This window comes from Bombina bombina, chromosome 4 (assembly GCF_027579735.1).
Source record: "Bombina bombina isolate aBomBom1 chromosome 4, aBomBom1.pri, whole genome shotgun sequence".
In the NCBI taxonomy this organism is placed as follows: domain Eukaryota; kingdom Metazoa; phylum Chordata; class Amphibia; order Anura; family Bombinatoridae; genus Bombina; species Bombina bombina.
Genome location: NC_069502.1, coordinates 677,398,158 through 677,411,666, shown reverse-complemented (window position 1 = coordinate 677,411,666; position 13,509 = coordinate 677,398,158). Strand labels below are relative to the sequence as shown.

Genomic DNA, 13,509 nt, shown 5'->3' with positions numbered 1-13,509 from the left:
ACAAAAAAAACGTTACTGTCACTTTAAAAAATAAAAGAAAACTTTTTTACGTACAGAAAGAAAAAAACGTATTCGAAAAATCAACCTCTAAGTAATTCAAAAATATTTATAACATAAACGTTACTGTGGCTTAAATTTTAAAAACGTCAACTATTTTACTGCTTATAAGTAAAAAAGACGTATTCTCAGAGAATTAATAAAATTCAGACCCCCTTACACCTCAGCAGCTCTGCTGAGGTGCCTACCTGCCAACCGGACTTCCTGCTATGACTGAAGCGATCCGGATACTCAAGCCTCTATAGTGCACTAACCGCTAGCTTAATTTATGTAAAAACCTTGCGGTTCAAGTGCGACGATGCTCAGCCGATCCTCACACACAAAGCCAGGCTGAAAACTGCGCAGTTTGGAGACACGTGCGAAAATCAGTAGCCACGCCCATTGTGGGCGTCACTAACACAAACATAACCCCAACCGGCTTCATAGAAATAACAAGACGTTAGAAAGTTAACCACCGTAATGAAAAAAAATTCAGCTTATCTCCCAGCCCCAGTGCTCCTGTACTTGGTGCTGTTAAAATAAAACTCTCCATAACATACAGAGTAAATGTCCCAACATAAAGCGTCCCATATGTCTGAGCCTTATGTGTATGTCTCATCTAAAGTGCCCACTTTTCTCTGAGCTTTATATTGTCCCCGAATAAAGAAAAAGTCAGCACTTACCTTAATGCTGTCCGACAGCAAGACAGTCCAGCAGGTTTAAGAGGTCCTCTCCCTCCCATAGCCCTGTGGAAAATGATAAAGCCTGAGTTAAGATTGCTTAGGCCATCAGGATTAGGGCAGCATAAATGTATGGGAGGCGCAGTGAGAATTATGTCCCACCAGTTCCCATTGCTCTAAAGCCACCAAAAGCTCTACTGAAGAGACTGATATGGACTACGGCTACACCCTAGAACAAGGCAGCACAATCTTGCACTACTTTAAAAATAATAAACACATGATTGAAGAATCTTTTCTAACACCTCACTTTACCTCTTCCTAGCACTAACGTATGCAAAGAGAATGACTGGGGTGGGAGGGAAGGGAGGAGCTATTTACCAGCTTTGCTGTGGTGCTCTTTGCCTCCTCCTGCTGACCAGGAGGTGAATAGCCCATAAGTAATGAAGATGATCCGTGGACTCATTGTGTCTTTAAAAATAAATACTATTAAAAACAGGGGCACTTACGGGGGGATGCTTCTGGGCAGTGACCAAGATGGCCGTTTATCTTGGAGTCTTAGTAGATGAGTTAGTATAACGGCTGCATATCACTCACTAAATACAACAGCCACGGTTAATTTATAGCTAAGGAGCATTGCTGGTATATCCTGGACAGATTGATACAAGTATTAACCTCAACCTCAGCTCTAAGATACTGGAATGGAGAGATATGCAGCTGCGGCCTTCCTTTAGACCGACCTCTACCTAACCGACCTCTACCTTAAGATTCTCAACCTGGAGTATGTTCTGAAGTGTAATTTATTTATTTACATATTTTTCCCTTGCAGTACCAAAGTAGTATTATATGCTCATATATCACATAAGATTCCTACCATTACTCCCTGTGGGCCAAATTGAAGCTTATAGAAATGTCTTCCTCTTCTAAGGAAATTCTTATATGGGAAATCTCTGTTAATAAGTTCTTTGTTATTTGGTACTAGTGTTTGTTCATTTTGATACTATAGTCTAGCTCTTTAAGAACTCACAGTATAGTGTTTTCTATCTTTCACTCCTTTTTTAGTTGCTCAAATAATATGTTTAATATGATGTTGCATATGAGAATACAGAAGAGAGTGTTAAGATCATGAACTAATGTGGCACTTATAGTTCTTGTCTTTTATAGTTTATATGTACAGTTATGGCAATAATAATGATATTGTTTCTGATAGCTTGCATAGCAAGTTCTTGCTGACCCGAATGACTGTTGAAGATATTATCATCCTTCAGACATATAAATATTTATAAGTCATCATCCGCCTTCAATATTACACACTATGGGTTCCCTTAATATAGGTTAATCGCTATGCTAAGGGACACAGATCCCATGTTTTATTCCCTAAACTCTCTCCCTATATATATATATATATATATATATATATATATATATATATATATATATATATATATATATATATATATATATATATATATATATATATGTGATGTACTATAGAAGCTATTGATAGTTCCCTCCCCGATATTGTGAAGATACGTATGTGCAACTATTGAAACAAGGGGTCAAAAAGGGCCCTATATGTTAAAGTAAAAAACTTGAGGTCAGTTTTATGTTCCTTTTAACCACATAGGTAGCTTTACATTACTTGAATTACCTCTGGCATTTTGTCTTACATTAACACTAGCTATGGAACTGTATTTTTTTCTTTATGCCTTATAATAGTGTATTATTGCTATGTGTATGTACAGTTTTGTTTGTTTAGATAATTAGCCCTTACAGGTTAAGAGCCTCTGTAAGTGGTTAGCCAGTACTGTAATTCTCTTATTCTCAATAAAAAAAATTATAAAAAAAACAGGGGCACTTACATTGCAGTGTTTTTGTTAAATACTTACCTTTTCTTTAGCAAAACCAGACCGGCGATCCTCTGCCCGCTTCTCTAACTGTACTTAGCACCTCAATGACGTAACCGGCTTCCTCCAATCATGGCGTGGCATAAAGAGCTGGATGCTCTGGGGTGCACGCCATGATTCGAGGAAGCCGGTTTTGTCATAAAACTACAGAGGAGCTGGGGGCAGAGGAATGCAGGTCAGCGTTTGCTAAAGAAAAAGGTAAGTGTTTAAAAAAAAATGCTGCAATGTAAAATTTAATGAATGAAAGTGCCCCTGTTTTAATAGTACTCATTCAATTCGGTCACTCATTCATTCAACTTTACATTCACTTTAAAGTGTAAACCGGTATCATCTAGTAATCACATAGACATTTACTTGGACAATTAAAAAGAGATCCAGGGCCAGATCCTCAAATTTGCTGGCGTCAACAAATATAAATGAAATAATTTAAAGAGACATGATACTGAAATGCTGAAGCACTTGAAACTAATGCAGCATAGCTGTAAAAAGTGGACTAGGAAATATCACCTGAACATCTCTATGTAAAAAAGGAAGCTATTGCTATTGTTTTTTGGGGGTTTTCAACTTGCAGCTGGACAGTACTTACTCTGGTGAGCTAAAGAAATTTTGAAGACAAATATCTTCCTTTTTACATAGAGATGCTCAGGTGATATTTTCTTATCAGCTTTTTAGTTATGCTGCATCACTTTCAAGTGTTTTAGCATATGAGTATTATGTCCTTTTAACAATATATTGTAATGTAAGTATCCCTCCTTCACATGAAGAAAATCAGGGAACACTCATTAAAGAGGTACACAGTTCTCAATTTAAGAATTGTCTTTAGAGAACACCTTGAGAGGCCTTGTAGTACTGACAAGCTTCTTACACGATCTCACCAGACCAGACAACCCCCAGTTTAAATAGGAGAGGTGGGGACAAGCACAAGCCTCTTATTAAATGATAAGCCTTTTAGATTTTTCAGCTTAATACAAGGACACCATCTGATCTGCAGTCCCTACTTGATTTGATTGAATTATTGGAAATAATATATAAAGGTTACATGTTCACTAAGAAGAAGACTATTTAAATGTGGTGGCATACATTTAGACAAAAAATTATACAAAACTATTATCATTAAAACAATTGAGGATTATAATGGAAAAAGGTTATATTTATATATATTTTTTATGAGCTTTGTATTTTCATTAACTAATTTTCTCTCTCAGATCTTAAAACAGTCAGCATATGATGTTTTTGTGGAGTAAAATAAAATTGCAATTAATTTATAGATATTTGAATTACTATAAATGAGGAAGATAAATGTGTTTTTTAATTTGTATAATAGTGATACTGTCAATATATTAGATATACAAGACCATACACACCACCACCACCACCAGCCTGTAAGCATGGCTCTGGCAGCTGAAAATGTTTTAGACTGTGTACTATATCCATAATGACTATTTTTTTTTTTTTACATGTATATGGTTTTTTAATATAGATATTGAAATAAAAAATAAATAAAAAACATACACAGAAGATGTGTAGCGTGTCTTTCTGCCTTATAGGGCAGTTTGTCAATGTAAATATCTGTACAGACTATTGCCAATTGCCTAGTAGCCAATATCATACAAAGGACTTTTGCATTCAACTCTCTGACAGCAAAAGGGTTAATCAATTGTTGGAATCCCAAGGTTAGAAGCGAAATATTAAAGGGACACTGTACCCAAATTTTTTCTTTTGTGATTCAGATAGAGCATGACATTTTAAGCAACTTTCTAATTTACTCCTATTATCAAATTTCCTTCATTCTCTTGGTATCTTTATTTGAACTGCAAGAATGTAAGTTTAGATGCCGGACCATTTTTGGTGAACAACCTGGGTTGTCCTTGCTGATTGGTGGATAAATTCATCCACCAATAAAAAAGTGCTATCCAGAGTATTGCTAATAGGAGTAAATTAGAAAGTTACTTAAAATTGCATGCTCTATCTGAATCACAAAAGAAAAATTGTGTGTTCAGTGTCCCTTTAAGAAATAGCATAAAATATAAAGGAGAAATGGGATTAAGGAAAGAGAGAGAGAGAAAAAAAATGTGGAATTACTGTGAATTTAGTTCATTAGCATTTCAAAGTAACTTTGTAGAAAAGAGAACGGATGAAAGCACACCTGTAGTTTTTTAAATTCCTCCTCCTCTCTTTGTGATTCTTCAACTCTTCTTCTTTTATCTTCCTCTTCCTGGAGCTGTATGGCTAAATTTAAATCCACAGAGCTCTTGGATGAAGCCACTAGGAGACAGACAATTTAACAGAATAACCATAGTTAAGGAGCGAGAGGCAGATCATGTTTTACTCTCTACTACTTTTGTTAACATTAAAAAGAGACATAATAATCAAAATAAAAAAGCTTATGATAGCCTTTCAGTTTTGGAGAGAAGACTGTTTGCAATATATTTGTATCAGCAAAAAATTATCTAAATGAAAGCTCTCACTTTTTGCATGGGCATAGGGCATATGTACAAACATTCAAAACCACGCCTACTCAGAGTACCAGCAACGGCCTGCCTTGCATTGACCATGACTCCTATCTGTACCATTGTTAATTTAATACTTACTAAAAATATTCCGGCTCCATTATTTGTTGTGCAAATAAATAACAAAAAGGTATCCTCCACATCTGGAGATCATATGTACATATGCTTCATGAACAATAAAAACACTTACTGAAGCAGTGACGCCATTTATGAGGAGCATTTCTTAATCCCACAATATTATTCAAAATTATGACCCATTTAAATACCAATATCTTAGATAAATTTAAAAAAATTAAAAATGGTTTGGATACATTTCTGGCTAGAAACAGAATTTGGGGATATAATTGCTTATAATTGCGTCACCTTTTTAATGGAATTCATTAAAGCTCAACTGGAGCTTTTATTGTGAATAAAATAAGAGTTGTATAGGTTGAACACAATGGACTTCTGTCCTTTTTTAACCTCATCTACTATGTTACTACCCATTTAATTGGATTTAGCAGATTTTATAAAATAAGGACTACATAAAACAGCATACAGCAGTAAATATCTTCACACTAAACTAGTAAAATTTATTTAAGCAGATTTTATAAAATAAGGACTACATAAAACAGCATACAGCAGTAAATATCTTCACACTAAACTAGTAAATTTATTTAAGGAAAGCAAATTTAAAAAGGATAGTATACAGTACTTGAAAATTGTTACTGTTGCACATAGTGCAGAATTATATAAAAATGATCTTAGCGGCAGCGTTATAAATCTAAAGCATTTCCATATTTTTTATTCCAAAGATGGACTCCGCTCAAGGTTCTACTGAGCGGGTCCTGTTCAAAAGCGCTTTGCAGGAGCGCCGTCTAGTCACAGCACGCCCGATCCCACCATTGAAGTGAATGTAGCTCGCTCCCGCAGCGGGAGCGAGCTATATTCATTTAAATGGCGCAAAGCACTTTGGAACAACAAGACCCGCTCAGTAGAACCTTGAGCGGAGTCTAACTTTGGAATAAAAAAAATCCGGAAATGCTTTAGAATTATAACGCTGCTGCTTAGATAATGTTATATAATTCTGCACTATGTGCAGAATTATAAAACATTATTTTGTATTTTTACTGTCCCTTTAAGCTAACATTAGCTAATATTAAAAATGTTCAATTTTTATGGCACAAATTATCATTAAATACATTAATGTTAAATTATGTAATTAATTTGTGCTTTGGATAGCAGAAAATGATACCTCATAAAGCCATCCGGCTGGCAACATTTTCTGTGGAGAACACTGAATGTTGGTAATACAAAGCAAGGAAATGGGTAGTAAAGGCATTATCTATCTTTTTAAACAATTTAAAAAAAAAAAAAAAAAAAAAAGATTCCAGCTGCTTTCAAGGTATTGCAGTGACGCCTCGATATTGAGGCATCACTGCAATACCTTTTTTTACCCACCAATGAGAGAGAGCCACTCTGTGGCCCTCTCTGCATCGGCCAGCGATGGTGCAGATTGTTGGTGGGAGCCATAGCAGGGAGGCGGGTGGGCGGCCCATCGCTGGAGTAGTTCCAGACGCTGTTCCGGGAGTTCGTCTAGGAGGGCGGGAGCACACACACGCGCGCGAGACCACTATACAGTGCAGTAAGTGCAAATAATACGTAAGGGAAGGAGGGAGGGGGAAATAATTGTTGATAAAGGGATCTGGGAGGGTGGTAGGATATTGGGGGGGGCAGCTACACTACGGAAAAATGGGGTAAAAAAAAAAAAAAAAAGCCAGTACCTAAGATGGCCACAAAATGATATATATATATATATATATATATATATATATAAAATCTATGTAGTACTGTCTTTCTGCCAGTACTTAAAGGGATACTAAACCCAATTTTTTCTTTCATGATTCAGATAGAGCATGCAATTTTAAGCAACTTTCTAATTACCTCCTATTATCAATTTTTATTCGTTCTCTTGCTATCTTTATTTGAAAAAGAAGGCATCTAAGCCAAGGAGCCAGCAAAGTTTTGGTTCAGTACCATGGACAGCACTTGTTTGTTGGTGCTGTCCAATCAGCAAGGACAACACAGGTTGTTCACCAAAAACGCCGGCATCTAAACTTACATTCTTGCTTTTAAAATTAAGATACCAAGAGAATTAAGAAAATTTGATTATAGGAGTAAATTAGAAAGTTGCTTATAAATTGCCTGCTCTATCTGAATCACGAAAGAAAAAATTTTGGGTTCAGTGTCCCTTTAAAGGGACATTAAACACGTGACTGCTAAAAATCATTCAAACTAACTTCAGAGTAATAATAAAAAACTGAGTACAGTTCTTTATGCTGTAACTTCAGCTTACACAAAACATTGCAAGAAAATTGTTTCTATTAGTTTATTTATCCAAGGCTTGATGCGGCTATGTATGCCGCCATATTTTAACAGCACAGGAGTCACGTATAGTCTTTCCTGGAGATATGTTGAATACAGTTTTTTGTTTAATTTTAAAAGCAAGAATCATGAAAGAAATACAATTTGGGTTTCATATCCCTTTAAGCTCAGGATCATGAACATGTCTGGAGCACTCAATGGCAGCATTATGTAAGAGCACTGGATTGCAGCAGAATTTCCTGTCATGTGGTGCTCCAGGCAACTACCATGGGAACAAAGCAAATTCAATAATGGAAGTTAATTGGAAACTTTTTAAAAATTGTGTGCTCTGTCTGGGTCATGAAATATGTTTTTGGGGGGTTTCATATCCCTTTAATTATTCTGATAAAATGTTCTTTGTCTAAATGTTCTGTCTAAAGATATAATATATATATATATATATATATATAAAAATATAAATAAACAGAGATAACACAAGCTTATCCAAAACATTTAGGATTCTCAATTCACACTAAATGTTGATTATTAGGCTATTTTAGCCATGCAACGTATACAAACCTTCATTGTATGGGTTTTCCTCTAAATGCAGGTTTACGTGTTCTTCTAGAATCTTGCAATTTGCGCAAATCAAGGAACACATGGGGCATTCAAATTGTCGTTGGGTATCTACAAATATGGAAGATAAGACAAGACAAGAATATCAAGGTAAACAAGAACATTATAGATTACATGTAATTTTAGCATCTGCAAAAATATATTTTACATTTCGGGGGGGGGGGGGGGGAATTAAATGGAAAAAAAAAACAAAAAAAAAAAAAAAAAAAAATCTCACACCATATAAAAAAAACTTTATGGGGGAAAAAAACAAAGTCAGTCATGGCCTGGCAACATTTTTATTAATATTTCTGAGCCCAATTGGACTACTGCCACATTTGGATGGTGGCACTCACCCTGTAGTTACCACCATCCCGCATTATGTGAATTGTAGGTCTAAAGTGTGATGTTGCCAGCTGTGAGACCAGAATCCACTCTGTGACGCCACCACACAGAATCTTAGATAAGTAATCACCATTCTATGAAAGTCTGACAATCAGCTGGTGACTTCAAACCTTAAAAAGGACAATAAAGCCAAAATTAAACTTTCATGAATCAGATAAAGCATGCAATATTAAACAACTTCTTTACTTCTGTTATCAAAATTTGCTTTGTTCTCTTGGTATCTTTTATTGGAGAGTAAAACTAGGTAGGCTCATAAGAGCTTAGGGGTGTGCACGTGTCTTTAGTACTCTATGGCAGCAGTGTTTTGCAACATTATTTATAGCTTTGTTATACAATGTTGCAAAATACTGCGGCCATAGAGCACTAAAGACACGTGCACACCCCTGAGCTCTTTTGAGACTACCTACTTATACTCTTCAATAAAAGATACCAAGAGAACGAAGCAAATTTGATAACAGAAGTAAATTGGAAAGTTGTTTAATGATTTATACAGAGCGCGCAATTTTAAAGTTTAATTTTGACTTTACGGTCCCTTTAATTGTGAATCAAGGGTATATTTACTGCATCATGCATTTCTTGCAATCAAGGATTTAAAGGGGCACTGAACCCAATTTTTTTCTTTCGCGATTCAGATAAAGCATGCAATTTAAGCAACTTTCTAATTTACTCCTATTATCAAAAGCTATTTTTTGGTTCAGTACCCTGGATAGCGCATGTTTATTGGTGGGTGAATTTATCCACCAATCAGCAAGAACAACCCAGGTTGTTTACCAAAAATGGGCCGGCATCTAAACTTACATGCTTTTCAAATAAAGATACCAAGATAATGAAGAAAATTTGATAATATGAGTAAATTAGAAAGTTGCTTAAAATTGCATGCTCTATCTGAATCACAAAATAAAAAATCTGGGTTCAGTGTCCCTTTAAACTGATAGGTACAACTACAGTAGCCTGGTTACTACTCACTATGCTATAGTCTTCATTCCTGTACCGGCAGCTCTCTTTGAAGCCACTCTCTTATTTTAACTTATTACAGAACCCAGTTGGTAAAGCTATACCATGATTTTATAGTTCGCGTATTGGTGCATCCTGTGATAGGTGCAGTGCCCTTTCACAGATCTACTTTTTGACAGCAGTACCGTTCACTTCAGTTTAGCTCACATTACAGAGAGTGGGTAGTGTTAAATGTTTGCAGTTTTTTTTGCACAGTTTTAAAGTTAAATGACAAATATAAACTCCAAGATGGCGGCACCCAGTATGAAGATGCAAAGCTTCACTAAATGATACTTGTAAGGAGATAAAATAAGAGAATAACTGAACACAGCTAGAGGCACAGGGTGAAAAACAATAGTATGGTGACTATTAACTATGCTACTGTAGTTGTACTCAGCAGCTTAATGTCCCTTTAACTCGTGTTATTTAAAAAAAAAAAAAAAAAAAAAAAAAAAAAAAGGGAGAGGGAGAAAACACACACACACAATATTGAAGAAAAAAAAATTCTGGCTCCTAGATTTTTGGCCTGGCTTCTAGATACTGAGCACATTTACTAAGCTTTGCCATTAGTAAGGTTTACAGGCTACATAAATCTTATTTACAGTCTTACAACAAACACAAGGTGACATTTTGGGATCAGTGGCAGTCTGGCGGACATATAATTATTTGTGAGCTATAAAAATACAAACAATAACTTACACACCTTTGGTGGGTGTTTCCAGGAGCTCAGTGTGTTCCGTTTGGACATGTTCTTCAAGAGCTTCAACAGAGATTTGAACTTCACAACAAAAAGGACAGTCCAGTAAAGTGCCAATTTCACAAGGAGAAGGTTCACAGTTATTGTATTGATTTTGAGAGCTGCTTTGCCCACAAGAATCTCTAGATAAACCAGATGAGAAGCAAGAAGATGCAGCATTAAAACACAAGTTGGTTTTATCAGAGATGTTAACACAGTGTGGATCCCTGACAATACCATCTGACTGTACAAATCCTGAGTGTTGGTTATTTGGGGTGCCCTTGTCCATGAGTAGATACTGTCTTCTACAATCAGATGGTGGGTCAGCACATTTTCCTGAGTTGGATGAATCATATATTCCCTTGGTTGAAATACAGTATGGCTTACTGTTGACATGATCAGCATCCAAGGAACCGTCAATGTCAACATGAGCTGTGAGCATATGGAGATTCAGTTCATCATAAGTTAGTCCACCAATGGTACAGACAGGACAAGATGCTTCCTGCTCAATGTGTTCAAGCTGCAGATGGCTCTTCATGTCTGCCTCAGAGGCCACCTCCTGGGTGCAGATGTCACAGACGAGCATGCTCAGAGAAGTGTCTGTAATATTCAAAAATGGAAAATGTAATTCAAACAGACTTACACTGTAATTGAACTAACTGCTGAGCTGCCCGTTATATAGAAAAACTCAGAAACACTGGAAGCTATTTAAATATATATATATATATATATATATATATATATATATATATATATATATAAATATACTATATATATATATATATATATATATATATATATATATACACACACACACACACACACACACACAATAAAAACATCAATTCAACTAACCACTTACCATTTCAATATATGTTACACAGCATATGCAGTCAAGGAAAAACCTTCCCTACATCCTCTTCACAAACCCTACAAAAGACTACAAAGGCTGTATCCTTACTCCTTATCGTTATGTACTTTTTCATATGTCTGTTAATGAATATTAAAATACACAACACTATAAACAACAAAGAGGAAGAAAGAAGAGTAAATAAAAGGGCATGAGGAGAGAAGAAATGAGTTAGTGACACTAAAGTCAAAAGATTGTCATGTATATAAATAATTAAGCATGTCTTTTTTCATTACTGAACCTTGTTTAGTGTGTTTAAAAAGGGACGGTAAACATCCGCAGATTTTTACATAAAATGTTTAGTTATGTCTAATGAAACAACTTTGCTAAATATTTTTATTATTTATTTTTGCCCTTTTTCATGTAATTTAGCTCTGAAAACAAAGCAATTTCTAACAACCCTTGCAACTTGAAATGTACTTGACTTCTCAAGGCTATAACCATGCTACATATCTGTCCCTAATTGACTTTTAACTGATAAAGAGTGCCAAACAATGCACTTTATACTAACTTTATGGCTAGCGATGTTCTCTGAGGACTAAAGCCCAGATTTTTTCCTGCAAATAAGGCAAATGGTAGGTGGAGTTTGGCTATAGAAAAATAATTGCAGTAAAAAGAATGTTAATTTTTAAAAAAAAACATAAAGGCATTTCTGATATGTTATTCTATAGCAACACAACATAAATGTCTTGTAATTACAAAGTATTTAATATCCCTTTTTGTGGCCCACAAAGCATAAATAGAACATAGCCAATAAGAAAATCAGAAGCAAGTCACACACCCCGACCAATCTCCAGCCGTGTCCTGCTCAGGGGGGTCTGTAAGCCAATCAAGGGTCACATACTTACACCACCGCCAATCTCTAGTGATACAGGTGGGCAAGGGCATGACATTGCCTACGATATTAACTCTCAACAGGAAAGGAAGTAAACCCATGAAGTTAGTTTATCAAAAAAGAAACTGCTCTATATACTACAGATTTTTTTCTTAGGTTGTTCCTATAGAAGAGTTTATGCACACATGTAAATGTTACAAGCAGTTTTGCATCTTTTAAAAGGAACAGTAAAATCAAAAATGAAACTTTCATGGTTAACATTTGTGCATGTAATCTTAACTTTCAAACTGACTTCAATTATCAAAAGTGCTTCCCTGTTCTCTTGGTATTCTTTGTTGAAAATAATGCCTAGATAGGCTCAGAAGTGCACTAATGGTCACTAGCTCTTGATTGATGACTGCATATATATGTCTCTTGTCATTGGCTCACCAGATGTGTTCATCTAGCTCCCAGTAGTTTGATGCTGCTCTTGAGCCTACTCTTCAACAAAGGATACCAAGAGAATAAAGCATATTTAATAATAGAATTACACCTGAAAAGTGTTTAAAATGTCATGATCTATATGAATCGGAAGTTTAATTTTACTGCCAATTTAATTAAGGAGCTAAGAAATCCCAGAGTCTGGACACCTAATAAACATGCAGTTTAATAACAAAAATGCAGTATAATCTGCATTGTTAAAATACAAAAAACATTGACATCTTGTGAAACTTGCACACAGGCTAAAACATAAGCAGCATTTAGTTTCCTAGCAGCTCCAGAAAATGTATCTTACTCCAAGGCCGGATTGGCATACCAGGACATTTCCCAGTGGGCTACAGCACCGGGGGCTGGTCAGCTACAATTTAAAGGGACAGTATACACCAATTTTCATATAACTGTATGTAATAGACACTACTATAAAGAATAAGATGCACAAATACTGATATAAAAAGCCATTTAAAAACTTACTTAGAAGCTCCCAGTTTAGCTCTGTTTAAAAGGTTAACTGGAACACCCACTGCAAGTGGGAAATAGCAGACACTCCCTCCCCCTTCCTTTGCATATGAAAAGACCCTTTATACAAACAGGAGCGAGCTGGAGTAGGTATACGTCAGTATTCTAAAACTTTGGGGCTTGGTTAGGAGTCAAAATCAGAGCAATGTTATTTAAAAATAAGCAAAACTATAAATGTAAAAAAAAAAAAAAAAAAAACCTGCATGGGCTATATAAAAATGGATAATCTACAAAACATTTATGCAAAGAAAAATCGAGTGTATAATGTCCCTTTAAAGGGGTGGTTCTATTAGGTTAAGAGTTAAAGAGGGCAGAGGCGATAATGTCACCCTCAAATCAGCAATAGTGGAGGGCTATGGTAATGTCTCCACGAGATTGAAATATTAAGTGGAAATCGAGTTGAATACCAATTTCTTCTTCATTGTAATGAGAATATTTTTGTTGTGTTATTACTTGTATGTGACAAATCTTTCAATAAAAAATATTTCAATCTAAAGGGGTGGTTCTGCTGCAAGGGTTGATGCAGCTGTAACACTTCTCTTTTCT

The 13,509-nt window shown here is 35.5% G+C and overlaps 1 protein-coding gene across 1 annotated transcript in view; it reads right to left on the bottom strand.

Annotated features, from left to right (window-relative positions):
• ZUP1 (zinc finger containing ubiquitin peptidase 1) overlaps positions 1-13,509 on the bottom strand; it is a gene marked incomplete at its 3' end in the record, with an annotated part of 60,743 nt that overhangs the window by 45,345 nt on the left and 1,889 nt on the right. Inside the window, 3 exon segments of the mRNA XM_053709140.1 lie at positions 4,767-4,885; positions 8,053-8,160; positions 10,190-10,822. Coding sequence (XP_053565115.1) covers positions 4,767-4,885; positions 8,053-8,160; positions 10,190-10,808 — 846 coding nt within the window.